Source organism: Camelus bactrianus, chromosome 16 (assembly GCF_048773025.1).
Source record: "Camelus bactrianus isolate YW-2024 breed Bactrian camel chromosome 16, ASM4877302v1, whole genome shotgun sequence".
Taxonomy (NCBI): Eukaryota; Metazoa; Chordata; class Mammalia; order Artiodactyla; family Camelidae; genus Camelus; species Camelus bactrianus.
In genome coordinates, this window is record NC_133554.1 from 29,735,280 (window position 1) to 29,762,428 (window position 27,149).

General features: G+C 52.6%; 1 protein-coding gene across 6 annotated transcripts; it reads left to right on the top strand.

The window, feature by feature from the left end:
• The first annotated feature begins 1,864 nt into the window (after window positions 1-1,864).
• JUP (junction plakoglobin) lies at window positions 1,865-27,149 on the top strand. 6 transcript variants are annotated; one of them, XM_074342846.1, is made up of 14 exons: window positions 1,865-2,022; window positions 12,046-12,261; window positions 15,010-15,269; window positions 15,506-15,744; window positions 17,521-17,722; window positions 18,526-18,670; window positions 18,798-18,901; window positions 20,113-20,451; window positions 21,514-21,669; window positions 21,917-22,036; window positions 24,539-24,689; window positions 24,803-24,924; window positions 25,519-25,558; window positions 25,823-27,149. In XM_074342846.1, the coding sequence occupies exons 2-14, from the start codon at window positions 12,054-12,056 to the stop codon at window positions 25,972-25,974; spliced, it is 2,238 nt and encodes a 745-aa protein (XP_074198947.1). In that variant the 5' UTR covers window positions 1,865-2,022; window positions 12,046-12,053; the 3' UTR covers window positions 25,975-27,149. The 6 variants fall into 6 exon arrangements, with proteins under 6 accessions (XP_074198947.1, XP_074198948.1, XP_074198949.1 ...); XM_074342847.1 differs by having other exon boundaries at window positions 1,872-2,022; window positions 12,049-12,261; XM_074342848.1 differs by having other exon boundaries at window positions 1,987-2,105.

Here is a 27,149-nt window from a genome sequence, read left to right on the forward strand (position 1 = left end):
GTGTGTTGTGTTTGTGCAGGGTGTGTGAAGTGGGCAGGGGAAGATGGGAGGTGGGAGAGGAAGGAAGTGAAGCCCTGGTAGAGGCAGGAGCCTAGGACTGGGAGCTCTTTTCCTCCCAAGCTCAGGACTACATGGCAGGGTGGCAAGTGGGTGGGTGGAGTAGGGATAAGGTGGGGAGAAAGATGCTGAGATAAACTGGAAGACGGGGAGTAAGGGAAACAAAACAAAGGGCAGTGGCCCTGGCGTGTGGATGGTAACTGATCAGGGATGTTGATGTCTCCCTGGCCCCTTCTTGGATGGCACAAGCCTCAGAAGTGAGACTCTCACCATCATTCCTTTCTCTGGTGGAGACAGTCAAGAATGCTGCTGATGTACGTTCCCCCAATGCATCTTGCATGCTAGCTTTGGGAATATAAAGCTTTTTTAAGGAGGGACCCTTTCCAGAACCACCACCTGTCCAACATCGATGCACCCAGAGTGACTAAGATGACCTATTTACACTTGGCTCTCTGGAAGCCCTTGGAGGGTTGGAGTCATTTTGATTTTCTGTGTCATCAGTGTCTAGTCCAGTACCTAGCATACAGCTGGTGCTCAATACTTATGTGTTGATGAATGAATATCTGTAAGACCCTTAGCACGCTGTACAGCCACCAGCAGGCATTCATTTCATCAACCACAGAAAGGAAAGACCCTTGTCTATTGGGAAGCTCTTTCTGATTACTCCCCCAGTATCTTCCACTACTGAGGGGCCCGCTGCCCCGCTTCTTTTATGCCAGTGTTGATTTCCTTTAGATCTGCTGCCTGATTTTTGTCCCACCAATACTTTCTCTGTCACAAATCATTTCTCTTCTGTCTCTCCCCAGAATATTTGTTTTCACCTTGTCTCCAGCCCCTCCCCACTGCTTTGACATTTTGTGTCTGTGCTGTTATTCCACCAGGAGAACATGCGGTTTGGTGGGCCTTGAAATTATAAGAGAAAGGGGTTCTAGTTTAAGATATGCCATTTTATAGTTTTGTGACCTCTCTGAAGCTGTTTCCTCATCTTTGAAAGGAGGATCATTTTGTTGCCCTAATAGTGTTCCAGAACTGTCATGAGAATTAAAAAAAAAAAAACACCCTCATATCATTAATTTAAATTTAGCAATTGTCCAAGTGATTTCACAAATCTTCCTTCACCCCCATGAGAGTTAATGTACCCATTTTACAGATGTGGAGAAACAGGGTGAAAGACAAGTAACTTGCCTAAGATCACATAGCTACTAAACAGCAGAAGCCAAATCCAAGCCTTCTAATTCTAAATCTCATGATCACTGCATCTTTGGGGAAAAAAAAAGTCCAATCCAGAAAAATGCCTATGAAATGCTATACAAATATGTTATTACCACTTTGCAGCAAGGGTGAATAAGCCCAAAGAAGCAACATGCCTGACGCTAAGTTGGCTGGCCAGTGAAGGCGTCTGCTCTTTCCCATGGCGCCCCCTGACTCACCTGTTGGACAGGTAGGGGGGAGAGTCATCAGTCTCACCTGCTTGGAGGTAGGGTGGGGCAAGACACACCCCATCCTTTCCACTGGTTCTTTCCTTAGTCTTACTGACAGTTCTTTGTCCAACCAGGAGGAAGTAACCTTCTATCTGCCAATAGGTGCGGAATTAGGAGGAATCTCAAATTGGAGACCGTCCCCAGGGCCGAGTGGCATTCCCTGGGGCCAATGGCCAGCGGATAAACAGAGGCGGCGGTGAGAGAGGACTGTGCATGAGGCTCCGCCCCTCGATGCAACAGTCAGGCGAGGCAGCCAGTGAGCCCACATCACTGGGTGGGCGTCTCCCTTGGGGGGCGGAGCTTCGAGGGGCGAGAGGCGTGGCTTGGCTGTCAGGTCCCTTCGCCTTTTGTTCGGTTACTGAGTTGCTGCCTTGGCCAGAGTCCGGAGCAGCCGCCGCCCGAGCGCGCCGAGCTCAGTTTGCAGCCCGCGCCGGCTCCCATCCCGGCCCGACCCCTACCCAGCCCGGCCAGGCTCCACACGCAGGTGCGGACGATCGGGGCAGGTATCGCTGGGGCGAGGGAAGGCTGGCGAGTGGCGTAGAGGCCCATCCCCGCGTCTCCGGGCAGGTGAGGGAGGGAGTCAGGGAGCGCCATACTGCACCGGCGGTAGGGGGCGCGCTGGGGTCCTGGGAGCGGCTAGTAAGGGGGCGCGAGGTTCGAGCAGAGCGCACTTGGGGGCTCGAAGAGCCCGAGTCTGAAAAGGGCCGGGAGGGGTCAAGGCAGGTGCCTCCGGGGTCGGGCCTTCCCCAGGGAGGCGAAGCTCGCCTGACGCCGAATCCCTGACTCTGGCCCTGACTCTTGCAGGGAAGACTTTTAACCTGCTACGCCTGAGTTCCGGGGCTCACTCTGAAGTCAGGAATTTACTGTTTGGGAAACTTGCTGCCGCTGGTCTCTTTGGGGCCACCCTCACCCCACCTCACGCGTCATCCTCGCTTCCCTCCCTCTCTACTCCCCGGGGCCTGGGTGGGGCCCTATTGTCTGCGCCCGGCTTGCCCAACTGTGGGGGCTGAGAGCACATTTTCCCAGCGACGCGGGCCCCACCTGCCGAGCAGGTGAGCAGACGGAGTCTAGAGGCTCTGTCCTCCAGTTCTCAGAGCCGGGTCGGGACTGTACCTGCGGCGCCTCCACTCCGCTCCGGTGGGTGCCGGGCTACGGCTGGGCCAGCAGAGGCGGAATGGGATGGAAGTGGGATTGGTGTAGGGATCCGCTCCGCCAACCAGCCGGTGGCTGGCACCCGTGGCTCGGACTGGGGTCTGGGCGGAGGGGTCGCCCGCCCTGCTTCCAGTAGCTGCGGCTTTCAGAGTGTTGATTTGGGAACAGGACTACTCATCCTTTCTAACCTCTTCTTGGCGGAAAAAATCACCCAAAACAAACTTTCCAGGAGGAAGTACTCACGGCAGCTTTCTCGGGGTTTTCCTGCCTCCTTGCCCAGCGCTTCCCCCAGGTTGACGGGGTCCTTCTTGGGGCAGAGCCCCCTCCACTAGCCGACCACGCTGAACCTGGTCCAGAGCCGGCGCTTTGACCCCGTCCTCCCCGCCCCCACCTCCATCCTGTTTGTCGGGCCCCTGGGGCCTGAGGTGGGGGCAGGGGTCTGGGGGATGGGCCAAAGGGGAAGCAGCTTCTTCCTTCTCTTCCTGCCTCCGGGGACCACCACACCCCCTCGCAGGAGGCCTGCCTTAGAGGCTCTCTCCAGAGTTCTGCGCCCCTCCCCAGGAATGGGGGTGGGGCAGGGCTCGGCCAAACTGACTGAAGGGGGGAGCGATTGTTCTGGTCTTTTTTTTTTTTTTCCCGTCCCATCCCCCGCATTAGTTGCCTAGTAATTGAGGCTGAAGAGTTGGAGCGACGGGGCTGGATTTCTATTTGATTTCTGGGTTTTGAAGGTGCATTCCTTCTGGAGCCTTCTGCAGTCCTTTCCCCACCCACCCCCTTTCCTGATGGGGAAAGTGGGACAGAAGGAAGGCTTCTAGGGGGGAAGTTTCAGGCAAAACTGTGTTAGCCCTTTTCCCGACCCTCCAATTTCCTAAGAGCCCCTTCTCTGGCCTCCTTGGGGAGAAGAGGGGAATGTAAGAGCCAGGTGCTCCCTCATTCCTGGGGTGAGGGCAAGATTGGGGGAATCAGGTTGCTTGCCCTGAGTCACTTGGGAAGACCCCACCGCCCTACAACTCCACTGTGGCTGTAGATTGGAGAGTGGGGCTGAGGTCAGACCATCCACAAGGAGTGTCCTGGGCTGTAGTCAGGCTCCGCCCTGGGTCAGGGGAGAGTCAGGACGGAACCTCATCCCTCTTCCGCTCTGGTGGGTGGTGTACCTCCGGGGAGTCACAAGGGCATGGAATTTGGGTGAAATAACTTGTTTTCCCTCTTCTCTGCCAAAGTGGAGGAGGGGAAGGCATTGTAATTACTCTGGTTAAATGATTAGTTTAGCTAATATGATTTGTGGCAATGAAAAGATAATACCCAGAAAGATTGCTAGGAGGTGCAAACTGGCTACTTACTGGACTGGAGGGAGAAAAAAGGTATGATCCAATTAGTCATTTCTTAATAGATCAGGCCCCAGCTTGGGTGACATTAGCACTCTCCACCCCGCCCCACCGCGAGCCCCAGTTACACCCTATTCCCTCTGGAACCTCTATTTGGGCTGCCAGGGCTGAGGCTTTGAGGATTGCAGCTCATGGGAACGAAGGAGGTAACTATGGGGCAGGTACCATTGCTTGCCGCGGGGTTGGGGGGTAGGGAGGGTCTCTCCTCAGAGACTGGGAAGGATTGGGAAGAAGAGCTACCTTAGAATGCGATGGGGCAATTGACTCATACACAGAAGGGCTGTTTATTTGGAGAGATGGGATTTAGGCTTGGACTGAGCTAGGTTTGATTCTTAGCTCTGTCACTCATTACCTGTGTGGCCTTGGTCAAGTCACCTTACCTCTCTGAGCCTCAGTACCTCCTTGGCAAAATAATAATGGTAACTTATTGAATAATGATATCAAATAAATGGTAACTTAAAAGGCAAGGGATGGCTTTTCAGATTCCACGCACTTTCATTAACTGTTCTCGCTTAATCCTTATGACCATCCCTCGAGTATCATTACCTCATTCCACAGGTGAGGAAATTGAAACTCAGGGAAGTTAAGTCATTTGCCCAAGGTTGCACAGCAAGACCCAAGTAGGGCCAAGGCTGGCGTTTGGGTCCTTTGGCTCCAAGCCCAGAGTCTGACCTGCTATATACCACCCTACTGTGGCTCTGGGAAGAATTTCTGCCATCCCTTTTTGACAGTCTCTGCTTGGGAATTTGGGGAGAAGATAATTCAAAAGGGCCCAGGAAGGTGTGTGTGGGTGGTGATGGTGGGGGCAGGTTTGTCAGGTGGGGGTGACTCATATCCCAGCCTCCAGCCCTCTGAAACCTCCCCCATGCCTTGGTTTTTGGTTCTTGGTGGAGGGGGCTGTGTCCCCAGGGCCAGGGGCTGTGGCGGATGTGTGGAGGAGGTTGTGGCCGGGAGAGGAGGGCAGAAGTCAAAGCTGTTGTCTTTGCCTGGCTTGAGCTGGGCAGAACCATGGACTGTTCTGGGCTTGTCCCTGCATAGGAAGTGGGAGTTGTCTGATTTGTTGGGGGCTTGGGGCTGTGCCAAGATAAGGGGGGGGGGGTCCTGTTCCCTGGGGAGTGGAGAGAAATGAAAGTCAGATTTAGGCCTGGGCCACTGCCCTACAGGACTCTACCAGTCAAGGCTGCCAGGCTGCTCTTGGGCGGGGAACTGGCAACCCTCTGCTTTAGGGCTGGGAGCCCTGAGGCTGGGAGTAGGTTTCTTTCTGCTGAGAGAGCCTTTCTGGTGATAGGGGTGGGGTCAGCAGAGCCTTGGTCCTCTAGGGAGGGGCTGGTGTCACTGTCCTCTCAGACCTGCCTGGCTCTGGTATGTCTGCCAACTGGGCACCTGACACCAGCATGGGCCTCTGCGTGTGTCAGTCTGGGTACAGAGCCTATCAGCACTGGGCTTCCGGATCCCCTGAGGGTCAGGAGGGGACCCCAGCATGGGGATTATCGATCCTCGAGAAGGCTGAGGGGACTTGCTGTGACAGAATAGCTCGAATAACTCAGTCCTGGCTGATGGCTCTAAAGAGGGTGACGGGTTTGTGGTTTTCCAACAACCCTGAGGACACGAGAGCAATTGGGACTGTTTTGGAAGGAGTGGAGGCTAGACTGGAGGAAGGACTTACTGCCTGTGAGAGAGGAGATGTTGAGGAGTAGGAGGGAGATGCTGATGGAGGCTCAGAGCCAGCTTTTCTCTGAAGAGGATGGAGCAGGGCCCCATCCCTGTGACCTGGGGGAGGGCCAGCCTGACTCGGGAGAGAGGGCAGGCAAAAATCAACTACCTTTGGGGGCATGTCTGAAATCTGTTGGGGTCCCTGGGGAGAAACTCTCAGTCTTGTGTCTTTTGGAAGGAGAGACTGGATGTGAGGGGCAGATAGCCTGGAGCCTCTGGCCCTGTGACCCCTGTGAAGAGAAAGAGCATTGTGTCTGGGACAGGTCATCCGGGTTGGTGTTCCTGTAAGCGACACCACGAAGCCTCCCTCCTGGGACACGGTTGGATCTGGTGGAGGTCTGAGGGGCACGGACTGCCCCAATTTCCAGCAACTTCCTTGGCCAAGCTGAAGAGAAAACTGACCACTCCCCTTTGCTCAGCCTCCTGGCCTCTTAGCCTTTGGAGGCCCTCAAGGCAGGAAGCTGGGCTGGGCTTTCCATGACCTGCAGAATGTGCGTTAACAGGTCTGCTTTCTTTCCCCACTGTGGGGACAGTTGATTCTTGTGTCTGGCGAGTGGCAGGGACACAGGAGAAATGGGATGGGGCTGGACAATCAATACATTGCTTTTTTGGGGGTGAGGTGGAGGTTGCACTGCATGGAACTCCCCCACTTGGTTGAAAAAGTAACATCTGATCATTTTATTTTTAAAAAAATTATTTCTTTATGGGGGGCGGTAATTAGGTTTCTTTATTTACTTCTTTCTTTTAGTGGAGGTACCGGGGATTGAACCCAGGGCCTCATGCATGCCCTCTACCACTGAGCTATATCCTCCCGCCATGATCATTTTACAAAACAGTTGGAGAGTTCAGGAAAGTTTATGAGAGAAGAGAAAAAAAAATCACCCATAATCCCATTCCGTTGAGGCAACTACCACTACATTTATTTCTCTTCTCTTAGCATCCCCCTTTTCCTCAGTCTCCATCTTGATGATCCCCCGCTCTCTATAAACAAATGTTAACCAAACCTTTATCCAAATCCTAGTTTTCTCCACAGGGAACTGAAAGTCGAGTTGTCCCTCTTTCCCAGGAGCGGGCCCAGCGGTCATCCCTGCAGGATGAAACTGACCAGTCATACCTGAGGAGTGGACACCACCTGGGGTCAGGGTTCCCCCAGCCCCACTGGGTGTGGTTGAATGGGGATACCGGGCACTTGTGTATTGAGATATGTCACCATTACCGACACAAATCAGTCCTTTGCTGTTGTTTCCCGAGGCTGGTAGAGCATTTTTTCCATTCCTAGGAGTTCCAATTTGGGGTCATCTGCCAGGTTGGGATTTTTTGCCTGCACAGGGTCACCAGCAGGCAACAGAGCTCCAGCTGGAGCCCTCTTCCCTGGGTCGAGCCACCTGGCTGGGTATTTCCCTCTCCTCCAAGTCTCCTTCATTTTCCCACCCTGGTTTGTTTGCTTTGGGAAGGAGCCCAGAAGGAGGAAAACAAATAGCAGCTGGGTCGGTCTGACCTGAGTCTTCCCCCACCCCCAGCCAGTCCCCGGCCCCAGCTGGGGCTGTCCTCCAGACCGGAAGTGAGGGGTTTCCTCCGGAAGCTCCGGATGGGCTTGTGTCTTCTCCCGTCCCCAGGGCCCTGGCCATGCATGGCGCCCACTTCAGTCTCTGCCCTTTTGGAATGACCAGTCTGATGGGGGAGACCACAGTCTCTGGCAAGGAACCTCTAGCCTGCAGGGGGTTTTCTCCTGGAGCCACCAGTCTGAGGGGAGAGGCCTAGCTGGGAAGTCCCAGCCTGATGGGGGAGACATGGCTCTCAAGGGAAGCAGTCATGTCTGTTTCTGTACTTTTCTAGAGTCTGTCCATCTGTGCTTGGGACCGCTGGCCAAATCTCTGCTGGAGCCAGAGACAGAGTAGGGAAGGGTTGGGGCTGGTGACTGGCTGAGCCCAGCTTCTCCCCTGGGGCTGCTATGTGGGGAATGTCCAGGCCCGACTGGCCTGCCTGCCCCCTGGCTGCAGAAGGCAGCTCACGTGACCAGGGAGAGGGGCAGTGCAGCATCTCCACCTGGCCTCTCGTCCCAGGACCTGGACATAACCTCCTCCCCAACCACATCCCCACCCTGCCCCAGGGGCTCTGGCCTAGGGCCAGGAGGCAGCTCCCCTCCTAGCCCTCATTGGAGAGGGTCAGGGAAAGGAAGGCTGGGTCTTGCCCTGGGTACTGGGTCCCAAAAAGCAGGCTGGCTGCTGGCCACCTCTCCAGGCTGATCTCTGCTGGCCGCCTCCAATGCCTCTTTGCTTCCCTAATAGAAGAGCACTCGCCTGGGCCTTGACTGTTGACAGGAACCTTCCACAGTCACAGTTGTGTGCAATTCACACAACAGCCTAAAAAAAGGAGTGTCTTGATCGTCTCCACCTTACAGATGAGGTTTAAGGCAATCGCGTGACTTAACCAAGGGCACACGGTCACTGAGTGGTGGGGCTGGATGGAGACTCTCCCCTGACCCCCACACTCCTCTGCCCTGCCCACAGCCCCCTTCCTCTGTCATTGTCTGAGCGCGTGATCCTGAGTCTGTACAGGGTGCTGGCCTCTGGCCCAAGGAACTTCTGGAGGGCCCTACCTCTGCCCTTCTTGTCCTCTAATGCAATGTTTCTGAGCCTGGTCCCAGCAAGCCTCTTGGGCAGCCCATTCCTGTCCTAGTTTCCAGCTGTCTTACTGACACTTGGCATCCTGCAGCCCAGCCCAGCTGTGCCCGTCACTGCTGGTGGGTCCGGGCGGGGGCCAGAGCCTGATGTAGCTCTGGTGGGAGTTCTTTTTAATGTCATGGCTGGGTCACAGTCTGCCAGGACAGTCTTGGATTTAGAGTGCCCAGTGCCATCCTGCTGGGTGGGCCATGCAGAGGAGGAACCAGGAGTGCGGAGCAGGGTCCGCCCCAAAGCAGCCTTATGGCTTTCTTGCAGATTGCTGGCCAGTGTGGACCTGTGGGGGAGGGGTCCTTCGAACACCCTCTCCAGGGCCCCTGTCTTCTCTCTTCCTGTCCCTTGTGAGGTCCTTCACCCCACCCTGTGACCTCTGAGCTGGCTTCTTCCTCCTGTGTTGCCAACAATAGAGCATGCTGCTAAACAAAGTACCCCCATTCAAGTCAGAGCACCGCCCTGTGTCCTGTGTCTGGCTCTGCCCGTCTCCAGCCGGGTGCATGGGCAGGGCCCGCATCTGTCCCGCATCTGTCTCGCCTCCTCCTGCCCTGGCTCTGTCCAGGGGCATTGTGGCGGGTCTTGCTCCCAGTCCAGGGTGTAGAGGGACGAGACCAAACTGGGTGCGGCGCCCTCCACCCTGGGAACTGTAAAAACAGCACCTTTGTTACTATGGGAGAATTCCCCTAGTTCTCTTGGGGAGTAGGTGAGGAGAAAGGTGGGGCTGGTTGACACTCCTGCATGAGATCTGACTTAGATCTGACTTAGAGCTTTTCTGTGGCAGGATCAGCTCCCTCCACCATCCTTTCTTCCAGAAGAGCTTTGGGGTGTATCCTCTCTGAAATTCTTTCCACCTCTAACCTTGTCCACCCTCAACCGCTTCTTGTCTGTCATGGGAATTCTGATTCCTTATTCCTAGAAGCTTCAATGTCAACGTGCCTCTGAGATCACCTGTGCCACCCTTTCTATATACAAAGCACAGGGAGGGAAAGTTGTCACCCAAGGATACCCAGCAAGTTTGTGGCGGAGCTGGGACTGGAACTCGGGACTCCTGACTTCAGAGCAGCTGCCCCTTGCCCCTCACTCCCTTCTGCAGCAGGATATCTGGTGGACTCTCCTTGACCCCAGGGCAGCAGCCCTGCCTGGTCAGCTGGAGGCTGGTCTGCCCTGAGGCGGACCTGGATTTTAACAGCGCCACTGTTTTTCCATGTGGAGCCTGCTTCCTCACCTAGAAACTGGGAATAATAAAATGCCAGTCCACATTGCTTTGAGGGAAGCATGAGACTCATTAGATAGTTAAGGCGACTGTCCCCCGCCCGCTCCGCTGTGGATCCTTTGACCTCCGTAAGGCCTCTGTCTGGCCCTGGGCAGCTGTCCAGCCCTCAGCTTCTCTTGGCTCCAGGCCTAGGCTGGCGGGTTGGTGAGGGGCCTGCAGAGGAGATGCCCCTCCTATGGCCAGCCTTGACCTCAGTGGTCCCTTTGGACATGGTGAGGTTCCAGGCAAGGCCCACGCCCTTCTGGCTGAGAAGCGCCAGGGGTAGATTGCAGTCTCTACTTGGGGAATGGCTTTTTCTGGCTTGGATGAGGTGTTTTTAGTGATAAGGCTGGAGATGTACAGTTTGTCCTGAGTGGGTCTGACTGAGGCTCGTGGTCAGATGTTGACTCAGCACCCAGATGTTGGAGATGTCAGCTCAGCCCTCTGCCTCACAGAGTGGCATTTACAGGGTTAGTGCAACTGTATATACTGATGGTTTCATCTTTCTCCTCCAGTGCTTGCATGTCCAAGGCCTCCTGCCTGAATTTTCTCCTCCCTGGGGGCTGCTCTGTGACTGGCTTTCTCCTCCCAAATTCTCTTGCATTCTCTGTCTCTCTCTCTCTCCAGGGAAGGCAGGCATGCTGGGCAGTGTGTGGTTAGGGCGGGGGTGGGGGCTCCCCCAAAATAACCACGCTTGGCCAGTGCCTGGAAAGCAGCTGGGCACATCTGGTGGCACTGAGCCTGCTTCTGTTTTATCAGCCTGAAACTCTGAGTCACTCGGGTTGATGGGAGGAGAGGAAGGAGACTGCTGGGAGCTGGTCTGGCTCCTGCCTCTGCCTGCTCCATGTGTGCTCACAGGCCAGGGAGGAGCCGGTGTTGCCATAAAAGGCAGGGAGACCTGAAGGGTCATTCATCATCCTCTTGGAGGGTGGCACTGGGCCCTCCCAGAAGACAGATCCCTGGTGATCTTTGTTCCTGGGGTGGGGCTAGACTCACCTACTACTCTGGCGTCATCCTCACTCTATCTCCCAAGGCGATAGGACACTGGGTTTGAGGTGCAAGGTGCTGTTGCCCAGCCTCATGGGTGGACCAGCTTGGGGTCTGTCTGCTCTCTGAGGCCACGCTGGGTGTTCACAGGCCAGACTCGGGTGTCACTCATGCCTCGGCCTGGTCCCGGCTCTGCCATTTCTCTGCTATGCCTCCTTGCTGGGTGGACCCTCAGTTTCCCCATCTGTAAATGGGGAACAGCAGGTGCTTTGAAACCGCTCACTGGGGACAGCTTCCCTTGCCTCTCCTCCCAGCTGCTAGACTCTGGAGGTCAGCTCCCGACACAGGGGAGCTGGACAGAGTGAGTGGGAATTCACCTCCCTGGGCCAGAGTTGGGCCCAGCTATTCATTAACCTCAAGTGCCTCCATGTCTCTGAATAGCGTGATCATCCGAGGTCCGCCCCACCCTGAGGAGGCCAGGAGGTGAGAAAGCACCCTAGGGATAGGCACTACTGATACTTGGCCAAGGCCATCAACAGTATACACCTACTATGTGCCAGGCACCGTGGGCCCTTTACAAAGCCAGTAGGCCTCCCCATCCCCTCCCCAATCCAGGTTTTACAGATGAGGATGGAGGTTCAACAAAGCGGTGAATTGCCCGGTAGCATGTGTCTTGAGATTGGACCTAGTCAGTGGGACTCAGAATTCTGGGAAAGGCTTCCAGGAGCTGGAGTGCTGGAGAGATGGGGGTCTCAGGGCCTGGTCCTCTGAATCACTTGGGATCCTGTCCTATCTGCAGGAAAGTGAGATCCTGGAGTCTCTAAGGGAGCCTGGGGCTCCCGGGGAAACCTGTCTGACTGCTTCCCTGCCCCACCGGGTTTCCTGCCCAGCGCCTGGGGTGTAGCTGCCTCACCTCCGCAGCCTTTCCCAAGGGGCCCCAGTGGATGGGGGTGGGTCTTTGAGACCCCAGAAGCTACTGGAGGCCCTGAGTGCCTTCTCCTGCTCTGGGGGTGTTGGGCAGGGGCAGCCAGGAGAGGGAGCCCAGGGCTGGGTTGGGGCATCTGCTCCTTCACTGCCGCTCTCCCTCCGGGGTTCTGGGCTGGAGGTCAGAGATCCAAGCCCAGGACTCACACAGGCATCCCATCCTGGGCAGTCCCTCCCTGGGATTGGTCCTTTCTGTCTCCCACCCCACCTCCTCCACAGCCCACTGGGGCCCTTGGGGCTGTGGTGGGGTAAGGGGCAATGGACTGGGTGGGGGGAGAGGCTGAAGATGGGGACTGCGCCAGGTGATGGGATGCTCCACCAGGGCCAGCTAATTTCCTGCCTCTCTTTTGTGTCCCCAGCAGCCACCATGGAGGTGATGAACCTGATTGAACAACCCATCAAGGTGACTGAGTGGCAACAGACGTACACCTATGACTCGGGCATCCACTCAGGGGCCAACACCTGCGTGCCCTCGGTCAGCAGCAAGGGCATCATGGAGGAGGACGAGGCCTGCGGGCGCCAGTACACACTCAAGAAGACCACCACCTACACCCAGGCGGTGCCCCAGAGCCAAGGTCGGGCCTGGGGGCTCTTCTGTGGGAATATTCCAGCAGAAAACCAGGCTGGGCCCTGGAGGGAGTCAGGGTCAAAAGAGACAGACTTTAAGGGGCCCCCAGTCTGAGGAGGGAGGCACAGTTTCTGTTCTTAGACTCACGAGTTTGAGGGAGGAGGCACAGCTACTTCTGGGCGCCCCCATCTGGGAGGGAGGCAGATTACACTTCATGAACGTCGTGAATGGAGGGGAGGCATAGACCCTGCCCTCCGGTCTGAAGGTAGACGCACTGTCCTTGCTTTCCATGAACTTTGTGATACGGGGGCATCACTGCTGCCCTCAGGGAACCCATGGACTCTTGGGGAGACACAGTCCTTTTGGTCCAGGAGGAGTTTGAAGGGCAGGCAGACCTCCAGCCCTCAGGGAACCCTAGATCTGGTAGAGGAGGTGCAGTTCTCAAGCCTGAGGGCTCCTGGTGGGGGGCGGGGAGGAGACCAGGCTGGCATATCCCAATATGCAAATAGGCCAAGGCTGGGTGGTGGAGTGACCGCTTAGTCAGGCATGGATCTTAGTCAGGGGTGGGGATGCTAGCCAGCCCAGGGCACCCGCCTCTCTGGGGGAGAGGAGTATCCAGTCCTAGCTGCTGTCTGCAGGTGCCTCCTGGGCCCTGAGTGTTGCAGTGTGGTGAGCCGTGGGAGCTGGGAAGGGTGCAGGGTAGGGTGTGGTGGCCTGTGCCACTGTGGAGCTCGGCCTTTGCTCCCAGGGAGCTGCTCCGTGGCAGCAGGCAGAGGCCGCTCGGCTTGGCAGGGCCAGGCATTGTGTTGGTAGCTGAAGTACAGCATCCAGGTGGGAAAGCAGTGTGGATGTCCCCTCCTTTCCGACTAACTGGAGGATGGGACCTCTGCCTCCCTCTCCCCGGGCCATTGGGACACTTCGGGGCATTTGTTTGTGGGACTCTCAGATCCACCAGAGGGTGGAGCCTGGAGTCTGAGCTGAGAACCCACCTCCTGCTTTCTGAAACCTGCAGTCCTGACTTTCCCTCTGATCTGCTGAATACTACTAGGTGACCCTCTGGGCCTCCATTTGCCTGCCCATGTAATGGGAGAGTTGCCTCCGTTGGGGAGGATGAGGGTATAATTAGAATCATGAGATTTCAGGGTTGAAAAGAGACCTAGGTTGTCTCTACCTGATTGTTAAGGGAGAGACATAGAGTTGGGGTTGAGCTATGGAGTCGGGCTGTCTGAGTTCAGATCCCAGGTTGGGTTCTTATAACCTCTCTGTGTCTCAGTTTTCCCATCTGTAAAGTGGAGATAATAATAGTCTTACTTTGTAGGGTTGTTGTAAGATTAAATGAGAACATGTAAGGAAAGCACTTAATTCACTCTTGGCACATAGTAATACAGGCACACCTCATTTTATCGCACTTCACTTGATTATACTTTGCAGATAATGCGTTTTTTACAAATTGAAGGTTTGTGGCAGCCCTGTATGGAGCAAATCTGTCGGTGCCATTTTTCCGACCACATTTGTTCACTTTGTGTCTCTGTCACATTTTGGTAATTCTTGTAATTTTTCAAACTTTTTCATGATTATTATATTTCTTATGATCTGTGATCAGTGACCATTGATATTACTGCTATGTCTTGCTGAAGACTCAGATAATGGTCAGCAGTTTTTAGCAATAAAATATTTTAAAATTAAGATATGTACTTTTTTCATTTTAATATTCATTTTTTTATTTTGATAATGTATAGTTGATTTACAATGTGTTAGTTTCAGGTGTACAGTAAAGCGATTCAGTTATATATATATAATATATACCTTCTATATATTTATATACACACATTTATTCTTTTTCAGATTCTTTTCCATTATAGGTAATTACAAGATACTGGACATAGTTTCCTGTGCTCTACAGTAGGTCCTTGTTGTTTATTAGACATAATGCTATTGCACACCTAATACACTGCATAATAGTGTAAACATAACTTTCACAGGTACTAGGAAACCAAAAAGTTTGTGTGTCTTTATTGTGATATTTACTTCATTGCAGTGGTCTGGAACTGAATCCACAGTATCTCCGAGGTGTGCCTGTACTCAAAAAAATGTTAGCTAAGGTGGGGGAGGAATAAATTAGGAGTTTGGGATTAACATATATAAAATAGATAACCAACAAGGGCCTACCATATAGCACAGAGAATTATATTCAATATCTTATAATAACCTATGATGGAAAAGAATCTGAAAAAGAATAGATTTATATATAAATGCATAACTGGATCACTTTGCTGTACACCTGAAACATTGTAAATCAACTATACTTCAGTTAAAAAGATAAAATTATATTTTACAAAGTTAGCTATTCCTATTAATAATGATAATCACTGACATTTTTTTCTGCTTTAAAAAAACAGCTTAATTCCAAAAAAAAAACCCAACAGCTTTATTGAGGTATAGTTGACATACAATAATCTGCTTATAGTGATATGTCCAAGTATATGCATCATGTCCTCTAAGAGCAACTTACAACTTGTCTCGTTTAATTCTCATAAGAATTCCCTGCAATGGACAGAACAGGTGGTGCCCCATTTTACAGATGATGTAACTGAGGCAATGTGACCTCCTTAAGGTCACTAGTTAGAAGCAGAATTGTGAGTGGTGGGCCAGAGGCAGCCAGAGAACCCAGGGGGACAGTCTGCCCAGCCTGCCCTGCTCCCCAGTGTCCCCCTGCCCACTTCCTGCAGCTTAGTCCCTGCCTGTTGGCCCCCAGGTGACTTGGAGTACCAGATGTCCACAACGGCCAGAGCTAAGCGGGTGCGGGAGGCCATGTGTCCTGGTGTGACAGGAGAAGACAGCTCGCTGCTGCTGGCCACTCAGGTGGAGGGGCAGACCACCAACCTGCAGCGGCTGGCCGAGCCATCCCAGCTGCTCAAGTCAGCCATTGTACATCTCATCAACTACCAGGACGACGCTGAACTGGCCACCCGGGCCCTGCCCGAGCTCACCAAACTGCTCAATGATGAGGACCCGGTCTGTGAGGGGCCTGGCTGGGGTACAGGCATGGCAGGGAGGGGAGATGTCAGATGTCTGTAGGAGAGGGCCCTACCCGGGGTGGAGCGAGGTCATTGATCCAGAGCCCCATTAGCAGGAAGAGTCTGGCCTGGGGGTGTCTGAATGTTGTGGAGGGGTCTTCTGGCCCTTCCCTCTCAGTGGCAGTCAGCCTGGCCCATCTGCTCACATCCTCCCCTCCTCCCCGCTGCCCCCAGGTAGTGGTGACCAAGGCGGCCATGATTGTGAACCAGCTGTCGAAGAAGGAGGCGTCTCGGCGGGCGCTGATGGGCTCACCCCAGCTGGTGGCAGCTGTCGTGCGCACCATGCAGAACACCAGTGACTTGGACACGGCCCGCTGCACCACCAGCATCCTGCACAACCTCTCCCATCACCGTGAGGGGCTCCTTGCCATCTTCAAGTCAGGCGGCATCCCTGCCCTGGTCCGCATGCTCAGGTACCCACCCCATCTCACTGCGGGCGCGTTTCCCCTCTTGGCGTCTACGCTTCCCCAGTGCAGAAATCATTCCAAATGTCTCAGATGAGTCCCAGCTATTTGGGCGAAAGCATTCTGATAAAATTTATAAGAATCAAAGGGTCAATCTAAATTTGATTTCATCTGTCTTGCATTTGGCTGGTCTTATTTTGCATCCAAATGGGGACCTCTATTTGGTTTCCAAAAGAACTGGTTTTACAGAAACTGAAGTGGATTGTAAACAAATAAGACAGCCTTCCCAATTTTAATTGGAACATTGTTTTAATTCTAATACGTGAAAAGGCTTATTTTTATTTTAATAGGATTCATTAGAGAAAATAGAAAAATACACAGTCAAGTTATTTTTCACCAATAGGCCATGCAATAAACATTTTGTTTTATGCCCGTGCCTACAGAAGTACCCAGACACACATATAAATGAGTGTCATGCTTTTTGGTATTACTGCTTCCCCTCACTTGGACTTCTTCTTCTCTCTTCCCTGGGTTTCCATACATTTACTGAGCACCTACTACATGCCAGGTATAGAGCCATGCCCAGTCCTGGTGCTCAGCTGCTCGCAGCCTAGCAGGGGAGACAGACATGTAACTCGCAGGTTAGTTATTAGGATACAGTATAGACTAGGGCAAAGGTGTGTCCAAGTTCGGTCAGAGGAGCTCTAAGAAGCTGTTGACTTTAATGTCAGGGGATTGGCAGTTGGATGGAGTTTGGCTGGTGTAGATGAAGGGAAGAGTATTCCAGGCAGAGGGAGTATCCTGTGCAAAGTCCCTTGCCACCTTTATCTTTCCTAGCCTGGCAATGTTGCCTTTTTCCTTACCTCCATACCAGGCTGACCTGGGTGTGTCTGAGCATCGTGGAGGGGTCTCCTGGCCCGCCCTTCTCACAGTGGCAGTCAGCATGGCCCATCTGCTCACATACCAGTTCCCTGAGGGTGGAGATACTGACTCCACTCTTCTATGAATCCCTTGCAATGCCTCTCTAGAACGAGGCCTTCCACATGACAGTTACTCAGTTGGGACAGGTGTCATGAGGACTTAACTGTGAGCTTAGCACTGAGCCTGGAGCCCAGAGCAGGAGCCATGGTCCCAGTGGAGAGAGGAGAGATGCTGCGTGCTCTGTATGTAAGAGTGAGGCTAGTATTTTGATAGTGTTGATTCTTCCAATCCAAGAGCACAAGTTATCTTTCCATTTGTATCCTCTTCAGTTTCCTTCATCAGTGTTTTACAGTTTTCAGAGTATAGGGAACCTCCTTGGTTAAGTAAGCTTATTTCTAGGTATTTTGTTGTTTTTGGTGTAATGGAAATGTTTATGCCAGTTATAAAATTCTGGGTTTTGAAGTGGAAAAAAAAAAAAAAACTGAATGAGAAAGGTCAGATGAATCACCTGAGGGCATCCAGTGAAGAAGGGACTTGGCTAGGACTTGAATGAAGGTCTTTTTACTGAACAGCCAGTATTATATCCTCTGTTCACACATTCTCCAAAGGGAGCTTCTAAAACCACATTCCTGGACCTATTTACTTGGGTGATATTTTTTTGTTTTGGGTTTTTTTGTTTGTTTGTTTGTTACAGGTGCTAAAATATAAAGCTATTTCCTTTAAAAAAAAAAAAAAGATGAGGCTAGACTCAAAGGATGATGAGATACTAGCAGACGGTTATTTCTATAAGTGTGTCGGTACTGGGGGAGGTAGCCTACATCCATCTAGGACCTGACTGACAAAAACCCCCTGCTCCCATCCCAGCTCCCCTGTGGAGTCTGTCCTGTTCTACGCCATCACCACGCTGCACAACCTGCTGCTCTACCAGGAGGGCGCCAAGATGGCGGTGCGCCTGGCGGATGGGCTGCAAAAGATGGTGCCCCTGCTCAACAAGAACAACCCCAAGTTCCTGGCCATCACCACCGACTGCCTGCAGCTCCTGGCCTATGGCAACCAGGAGAGCAAGGTGGGCTCCCAACCGGGACCGCCGCTCCTGTGGCATCACCTTCCGTTCAGCTGCAGCTTCCAGCCACTGCCTCCTTAACCCTTTTTAGGTTAACTGTGTATGTATATGCAGGTGTACATATTTCATCGTATTACTGAATATTTTGAGGATAAACGAAAGAAGACATTCATCCTTCTCACATAACCCCTGTTATCTTCACATGGTTCCTCCAGTGCTTTCCTGTGGACATATTGGTACATAGTTGTAGTCAGAGCAGTTTGTGTCTGTTTTCTACATGATATTTTTAAAAGCTTTTTTTTTTTGTTGGCTCAACTGTCCTCAGAATCACCCTCTATAATGGCAAATAACATTTCATTAAGTGGAGGACCTGGACTGTATTCTGATGGAGGGCATCTATGTTAATCCCAATTTTCCATCTTTATGAACATCTTTATGACTATCCACTTGTAATGAACATCTTTGGGGACACAGCTTTTCCCAGAGAGTGAGAACATTTTATCATCAGTGGGGCTAAGGGTTTTTACTCTTTCTAGGCTTTTTCCCAGATTGCCAGATACTTTCCAAAAGGATTGCATTGTTTACAATGCCATCAGTGGTGATATCTGTTAGTAGTTTCACCTCATCTTTGCCAGCACTGTGTATTATCATTTTCTCCTACATTTTGGCTTATTTAATCATCACAAAAGCTATTCAGATTTTCGATGAAGCTCAGTGAAAACAGCTCTGTCACCTCCCTCTCTCCCTTCTTTGTTCCTTGTCATATTTTTCATCTGTCTCACATTCCCTCCCCCCTCCCCCCACAGCTCATCATCCTGGCCAATGGAGGACCCCAGGCCCTTGTGCAGATCATGCGCAACTACAGTTATGAGAAGCTGCTCTGGACCACCAGCCGTGTGCTCAAGGTGCTGTCTGTGTGTTCCAGCAATAAGCCCGCCATTGTGGAGGCTGGTGAGTACTATGGTCCGTGAGGATGGCCCATGTGGCTGGGTGGGCAAGGACAGGGGCCCTAACTAGTGGCTGGGCTCCATCCACTGTGCTCCCCTATGGCTGACGTGCTCCCTATCTCCCACCCCAGGTGGGATGCAGGCCTTGGGCAAACACCTGACCAGCAACAGCCCCCGCCTGGTGCAGAACTGCCTCTGGACCCTGCGTAACCTCTCGGATGTGGCCACCAAGCAGGTGAGCGACGGGTTGGGCCTGGGTCTGCTTCCTCAGCTGCCTTGGCCTCCCGTCTTAGCACGGCCAGCCTCCTGTCTGGGAGTCTGACCTTAAGGAGCCCTGTGAGACTTGAGGCCTCTAAATCTGGCTCCACTGTGGTTGAGGCTGGAAGTGCCCTCAAGCCCCTCATCCCTTTCACCTAAGGCTCTAACCTCTCTTAGAGATTCAAGAAGGGGACTAGGAGAGGGAGGCTGATGTTTCTAAGCCGGGGTTCAGATGGTACCAGAGGAACTGTTTTGATCTAGACCATGGGCAGGGAGTAGCAGTGTGCGAGAGACAGCCTGGGGGCCCCGATGGCTAAAAACAACTGAGGGAGAAATGCAGTTTTAGGACAGGTCTTCTGGTCCCCTCTTGCACCCTGACCGTCACTCCTAAGAACTGCATCAGTGGGCTGCTTATCAAACACCATGTGCTGGACTCCGCCAGGCACCTGGGGACACTGGCCCTTTACCCCTTTCGATACCCAGAGGGAGAGTGTGGGGTCCATCGTTAGATGAAGAAACAGGCTCCGGGAGTTAAGGAATGGCCCTTGGTCACAGCCAGTCAATGGCAGAGCTGGGATTTGAACCCAGAAATGTCTGCCCCCCAGAGCCTGGGGTTTTTCTGTTCTACCACAAGGTCCACGTGACTCTCCCTGGGAGAAGGGCGACTTCTGGGTTAGGGATGTTTCCTGAAAGCAGATTTGGCCTGGGGACCACTGAGTGGGCAGCAGTGAAGGCCTAGGAAGGTGAGAAGTGTGTAAAAGTAGGTCAGCTGGGCCTGCTACCGAAGCATATGGCCTCCTCAACAGTTTCCTTCTGGCTTAGGGGCCTCCCTTGGCCTGCGTAGAGCTCTGTTGTATCTGTGGACCCAGAGCAGGGGCAGGAGAGGGTGGAGGAAAGAGCATGGAGCTTAGAGATGGGCTTGGGTTCATATCCAGCTCACTAGCTGTGTGTCTGTGGGCAAGGCCCTCAACTTCTCTGAGTCCCAGCTGCCCCACGGGTTAGAATTACCCTCTCATGGGGTGTCGGTGGGATCACGGAGGTGAAAGTTAGAGGGCACACACAGGCAGGGTGCATCATCAGCTAAGTGTGCTGGAGACCTCCTTAGGCTGTCCTCCTCCCCTCGGATATATTGGGAAGACCCTGCCCTGGGGAGTCTCCCTCACTCTCCACTGCCTCCCCCGACCCCAGGAGGGCCTGGAGAGCGTGCTGAAGATCCTGGTGAACCAGCTGAGCGTGGACGACGTCAACGTCCTCACCTGCGCCACGGGTACTCTGTCCAACCTGACGTGTAACAACAGCAAGAACAAGACGCTGGTGACGCAGAACAGCGGCGTGGAGGCGCTCATCCATGCCATCCTGCGCGCGGGCGACAAGGACGACATCACAGAGCCCGCTGTCTGTGCCCTGCGCCACCTCACCAGCCGCCACCCCGAGGCAGAGATGGCCCAGAACTCTGTGCGCCTCAACTACGGCATCCCAGCCATCGTGAAGCTGCTTAACCAGCCCAACCAGTGGCCACTGGTCAAGGTGCTGCCTGCTGCATGGTGGGGTCAGGGGAGGGAAGGAGCTCTGAAGACAGGAGTAAGCGCTGTATCGGTACAGGCAAAGCTGTTGTAACAAAGAGGCCTGTAATACAGTGGCTCCAATAAGGCAAAAGCTCATCCCGCTCTTAATGTAACGGTTTAGACCTTCACAATGGCTCTGACATCCAGAATCTTTCTGTCTTACAGCTGGGCCATCCCCAAGAATAGAGCTTCAAGGAGGGGCTACCACAGACTAGGGTCTGGAGCCAGCTGGCAGGGACTTACTGCTGTAATTTTCAACAACTTAACAGTGCAGATAAGAATGATGCTAAGTGATTATATATTTTTTATTTTAGAGACAGGGCAGCACGTGGCCCCTCCATGGGCTTGGTCAAGGCAATCTTGAGGCAGGGGGTGGGGGTGGGGTGGCTTGCCTCCTGTTTCAGCAGCTAAGTTGACAAGTGACCTTGGCAGATCATCCACCCCGTGTTCACGACATCCTCTCTCCTATGCTTTTCATCCCTGCCCTCCTGGCTTCTTGTTTTTAGGATCAAGTGAGATGATAAATTGCTTTATTAGATCCTGAGGAAACTTAGGAGGCCAGAATGACTCTTGGGAGTTGGGGGACCTGGGAAGAAGACCTCTTCCCAGAGCTGCCCTACTAGGGATTGATTACAGTATGAACATCACCAAAGCAGGAGGCTTTGGGGTCACCCTTAATGAGGACTCCCTGATAATCAGAACTGTCAGAAAAGCAAGTAGTGTTGTCTGTTGGAGAGAGGAGGTGGTTAAGAGAGAGGGGACAGGGGTTAGGGCCAGGGCGTGGGGGCTGGTGGAATATTCTGGAATGGGGTATTAGGAGGGACCGTTAGAGTCAGACATGAGGACCCACAGATTCTATGGAATAAGGAGCATGGCTGGGGGTGGTCTCATTTTCTGGAGCTCTTCCAGCATGTCTGTGGTTGGCCTAGGGGAACAGAGATGAGAGGGAAGAGATGATGCTGGGGAAGTGGGGTCTTCCAGATGCCCAGGAAATGCCCTGAATGGGTGTCCATTTTCTTGCCAGGCAACCATCGGCCTGATCCGGAATCTGGCCCTGTGCCCAGCCAACCATGCCCCACTGCAGGAGGCCGCGGTCATTCCCCGCCTTGTCCAGCTGCTGGTCAAGGCCCACCAGGATGCCCAGCGCCACGTGGCTGCAGGCACCCAGCAGCCCTACACGGTGAGTGAGCTGGTGGGGCCTGGGACTGCCACCCCCCAGGAGTCAGGGTGTCCTCTGTGAATGTGTGCACATGTGAGCATCTTGGGAGGCAAGTTGCAATTGACACCAACTCCAAGGACCAGAGAGAGTTGCTAGTGTCATGGGGTGTGTGTGTGTGTGTGTGTGTGTGTGTGTGTGTCCACGCCTAAGGTGTGTGTCCACGCCTAAGAGCCACTGCTGCTATACCCCAGTGCCTTCTCTTGTGCAGGATGGCGTGAGGATGGAGGAGATCGTGGAGGGCTGCACTGGAGCCCTGCACATCCTTGCCCGGGATCCCATGAACCGCATGGAGATCTTCCGACTTAACACCATCCCCCTGTTTGTGCAGGTGAGTCTGGGGCAGCTGGGCAGGAGAGGTTCCCCCCAACCCCTGCTTATCCCCACTACTGGAAGGGGAAGGTTGGTAGCCTTGGGTTTGAGGGCATCTTGGCTAGGCATCAAGAGTCTTTGGAGGAGTTTGGAGAAAAGTGGCCACACCAAGAGTGACCACTTAACAAATCCTAGCGTGGGAAAGCCTTTCCAAGCTCAAAGGCAAAGGAGGCCACAAATGAAAACAAGAATGATGTTTTAATGTTAGACAGCCTGAAAGCATTAAAAAGTAAACAGCAAACTGGGAGAATATTTGCAAGCATCAGAGCAGACAAGAATTTGGTATCTTTCATGTAAGAGAGCTCGGTAATAGTAGACCCTAGTCGGGTAATAGGAGGAGGACGTGCAATTCCCCGGTGGCTCATGAACAAGCAATGCTCAGCCCTGGGAGTTTAAAGGAATGAAGCTTACCCCGCAGTGAGAGCCCAGTTTCCACTATCAAATTGGCAGAGAAAAAAATGGGAGTGCTTTGTGGTGGTGAAGATGCTATAAAATGGGCTGTTTCATACCCCACTAGGAGAAGATAAAGTAGTAAAACCTCTCCAGAAAGCAATTCCACAGTATGTATAGAGAGCCTTGAAAATGTTGGTCTCCTTTGATCAAGTAGTACAGGTCTGGGACTTGCTCCTTTTGAAATAACATAATGTGATTTTTTTAAGAAAAATTTTTTTAACTTATCTTTGGCGGGGGAGGTAATTAGGTTTTTATCTACTTGTTTTTAATGGAGGTACTGGGGATTGAACCCAGGACCTTGTGTATGCAAGGCACGCACTCTACCACTGAGCTGTACCTTCCCCAACATGATGTGATTTAAATATGATAATAGATGTATGCACACCGCTGACAATTGCAACCTTACTTAGAATTGAGGACAGACTGAGGGGTTTGTTGGGTATAGCTCAGTGGCAGAGCATGTGCTTGGCGTGCACGAGGTCCTGGGTAAAATTCTCAATGCCTCTGTTAAGGGGAAACAAAAACCAAAAAACTGAAAGTAAAAATCTAAACTTAAAAAAAAAAAAAAGGTCCATTATATCATGAGGTGATAGACAATGGTGTTGAAGAATTTTTTTGTCTTTGAAATTTTTTTCCTTTAAGTTTTTTTTAATCCTTTAATTTTTAATGTTCCAAGCAAGGAATTGGTACCGGTAACTACCTCCAATTGTGATCGATGAGGACTTTTAATTTTTGTTTTTGTTTGCTTTGTAGCATTCTCTTCCTTCCTTCCTTTTTTTTCTATTGATATAGTTAATGTACAGTATTATGTAAATTTCAGATGTACAACATAGTGATTCATAATTTTAAAGATTAGCTCCACTTATAGTTACTATAAAATATTGGGGTGTATTCTCTGTGTTGTACAATATACCCTTGTAGCTTATTTATTTTATATCTAGTAGTTTATACCTCTCAATCCCCTGCCTATCTACCTTGCCTCTTTCTCTCCTGAATATCAATATGAACTCAGGTTTTTAAGAACAGCTGTTGAATTATATGGGAAAAAGCATTCTGCTACAATATTTGATTTAAAAAAAAAAAAAAACAGGAATCTGTCAGGGATGTTGCCAAATCCAAACTGTTCTGCTGGCTGCATGACAGGCCAAAAAATTGGGAGATGAGGTGTTGGGGCAAGAAATAGTGACTTTATTCAGAAAGCAGGCGGACCAGGAGGATGGCAGACTAACATCTTGGGGAACCATCCTGCTCCAGTCAGAATACAGGCTCCTTTTACACAGAAAACCGGGAGGGGGTGTGGTTGGTTGTTACAAACTTCTTGCTGCAGGAATTCTTTGTTCTTGCAGCTGTCCACGTGGGTCAGGTCATGGTGCCCCTGTAAACCTTCAACAAAAACAAAGGTTAGGTTCTATTCTGCAGCTTGTCTTTATGTAAGTGCAGAAGTGTTAATATCCTTAAAGGTCAGAGCCTTGAGAAAAGGCTCTCCTGTTTACCAGACAGGCTAAAGGCAACAATGTTTTACAAAGAGTGCAGAGCTAGCAAGAATAAACCTAGAAAACAGGGCACACCGGTTAGAGCTAAAAGAACAGATACAACAGAGTCAGATCTGCTCTCCTGTACTACAGGGGGAGGGTATAGCTTTGTGGTAGAGCGTGCTTAGCAGGCTCGAGGTCCTGGGTTCAGTCCCGAGTACGTCCATTAAAAAAGTAAATAAATAAATAAACTCAATTACCTCCTCCGCCAAAAGGGAATCATATATCTATATGTTACAAATATATATATGTTTAAAAGTGATGATAAAAATCCAATGGAAGTATGCCAGTGTGTTAACAAGCTGTATCTGGCTGGGGGATTGTAGCTGCTTTTCTGTTTCTTTATACTTTTCTTAGACTTTACACATTTCCTAGTGTGGACTTGGATTAAATCCAAAAAAGGGAGGCAGAGGTGGGCAGGGCTGTGAGGTGTGCTGCCAGTCTGCCTTACACTGGCCCTGCGCCCCCCTCCCCAGCTCCTGTACTCCTCGGTGGAGAACATCCAGCGTGTAGCTGCTGGGGTGCTGTGTGAGCTGGCCCAGGACAAGGAGGCAGCCGACGCCATTGATGCTGAGGGGGCCTCAGCCCCACTCATGGAGCTCCTGCACTCCCGCAACGAGGGCACCGGTGAGGGTCTAGGCTGGGGCTGGGAGGGCGATGAGGGGAGAGGCTGGATGTTGTTCCCCCAGTCTGGGTGGAGGCAGGGGCCTGACTTGGCCTGTCTTCTTCCCTCTGCTCAGCCACCTACGCCGCTGCTGTCCTGTTCCGCATCTCCGAGGACAAGAACCCAGATTACCGTAAGCGTGTGTCTGTGGAGCTCACCAACTCCCTCTTCAAGCACGACCCTGCCGCCTGGGAGGCTGTGAGTACCTGGAGTTGGGCTGCAGTATATGGTTGTGCAAGTTGCACACTGCACAAAGATGGCACTTTTAAGGGGGCTCCTACCTCCTGTCAACTTCATAGATTTTTATTTTATAATTGAATCATTTATGACAATTCTCAACAGATGGAAGTTGTAGGTTGCACCATCTTATCTGTTTTTGACCTGCATAATGGCATTTTTATTTTGTCCAAACTAATATAAAGTACTGGGGCAGGGGTGCCTTTCTCTAACTTTCACAAAGTGCTATATAAGCTGGTGGCTGCCCTGATTCTGGGTAGGGCAGCTCCCAGTACCCATTATCCAGTCCTGTCTGCCCTCCACTCCCCTCCCCTGGGCTGTTCTAGTTCTGTGAGTGCCCCCAAGCGTGAATGGTGGGACCCTGGGGAGGTTCCTGAGGACGGAAGTTGATCAAGGCACTGTGTGACCCCATCTCATCCTCTGTCCCTTCAAGGGGTCTTTGCTTTTCCCCTGGCACCCTTTATAGACGCATCTTCTCAGTGCCCCCCCAGCCCAGAGCCTGCGTTTTCCACCCTTCCCCTCTCCCACAATGTTTCTCTTTGTCTCCATCCTTAGGCCCAGAGCATGATCCCCATCAATGAACCCTATGCAGATGGTAAGTGTGCAGAGTTCCTCAGGACCCCAGAGAGTCTGGGGCGGGGGGTGGGGTGCTGTGTGGGTGTGAGAGAGAAAGCGGCTTTGTATCCCCATTGCCAGAGGACCAGGGACAGCCACCGTAGTGTTCACGTGTACTCCTGTCCAAATCCCTGGCATGGGAGTCTGGGGAGGAGGGCAGGCCCCCTGGAGTGTGGCTGAGGTCTGTCCAGGACCCCACAGGGTAGCCTGAGACCCTTAGATGGAGCTCCTTTCTCCTTCCCAGACATGGATGCCACCTACCGCCCCATGTACTCGAGTGATGTGCCCCTGGACCCCCTGGAGATGCACATGGACATGGACGGGGACTATCCCATCGACACCTACAGCGACGGCCTCCGGCCCCCCTACCCCACTGCGGACCACATGCTGGCCTAGCTGGCTGGATCCCAGTATGATGCCTCCCCACTTTGCAGCTCTCCCTCGCGCTTTCCCTTCCCTTTAGAACCTCCTTCCTGCTGAGGCCCTCTCATGTTTCCGTCGAAACCCTGGCTCCTTTTTGGGGGATAAGTGTGGGCTTCTTGGTGCTGAGCTCCCCGAGAGAAGGCCTCAGCCTGCCACGTTTTGTTATCTCTGCTCGGGGTGGGGGGTCCTGCTCCTCCTATGGGTGGTCGGCGGGTGACTCTGGACTGGCATGAGCTCCTAGGGGTCACAGGCCCAGCCTGATCCCTCTGTGTCTGCCCCTCCCCCAGGTGCGGTCTCCCATCTGAGAGGCTCTCCGCGCAGGTGATGGGGCGAGATAGCAAAGTGCCTGAGCCCGGGCAGCAAGGCTGCAGCTTCCGGCTGAACCCCACGCCTCCAGAGGTCCTCTGTAGGGTCTTTCTTGGGATGGTGATCTGCTCCTGCTTTTCTGTTCTGGGCCAGGGGTCCAGGGCCCGACACCCCCTTCCTACCCCCGAGGCCCTGGCACTAAAGCTTTAGACTCGAGGCACCCTCTGTTCCCCCAGAAACCTACCCTCCTCCTGGGCTGCCCCTCCTCCTGGGCTGCTCTCCCCTGGAAATCTCCCCTCCTCTCGGGCTGTCTTCAGTGGCTTGGGCCCCACGGGGCTTTGGTTTCTCCTGTGGCTCTGATCACTGAACTCCATTCAGCAACTGTGCTGAGCCCCTGGGGTCTCTGGGACCCAGGTTCAAGGCCCAAAGACCCAGAATCCAAAGCTTCTCTTGAAAAGTTCAGGGATTGTCCAGGGAAATGGGGCGAAGATGTGGAGAGCGAGTCCCCCGCTCCAGGACACTGCCTGCTCCTCTCTCCAGAATGCTCAACTGGCTTTGGCACCCACCCCAGGGGAGCTTGGGGACAGCTTCCTCACACCCCCCTCCCACCCATGTAACTGCCCTAGCTGACCCCTGAGAAGTGCTCTTGGCTGACCCCTCTGGTGTGCGGTGAGGGGCTTTCTCTTCCCCTTCCTGTTTCCAACTCCCCCCACCACCTCCTGCACATGGGTGTGGGGGCTGGGGGAGGTCCCAGCAGAGAGTTTTATTATTACTGCTTTATGTTTTTGGTTATTGGTTTTTTTGTATAGACCAAAGCAAAGACAATAAAACTAACACACAGA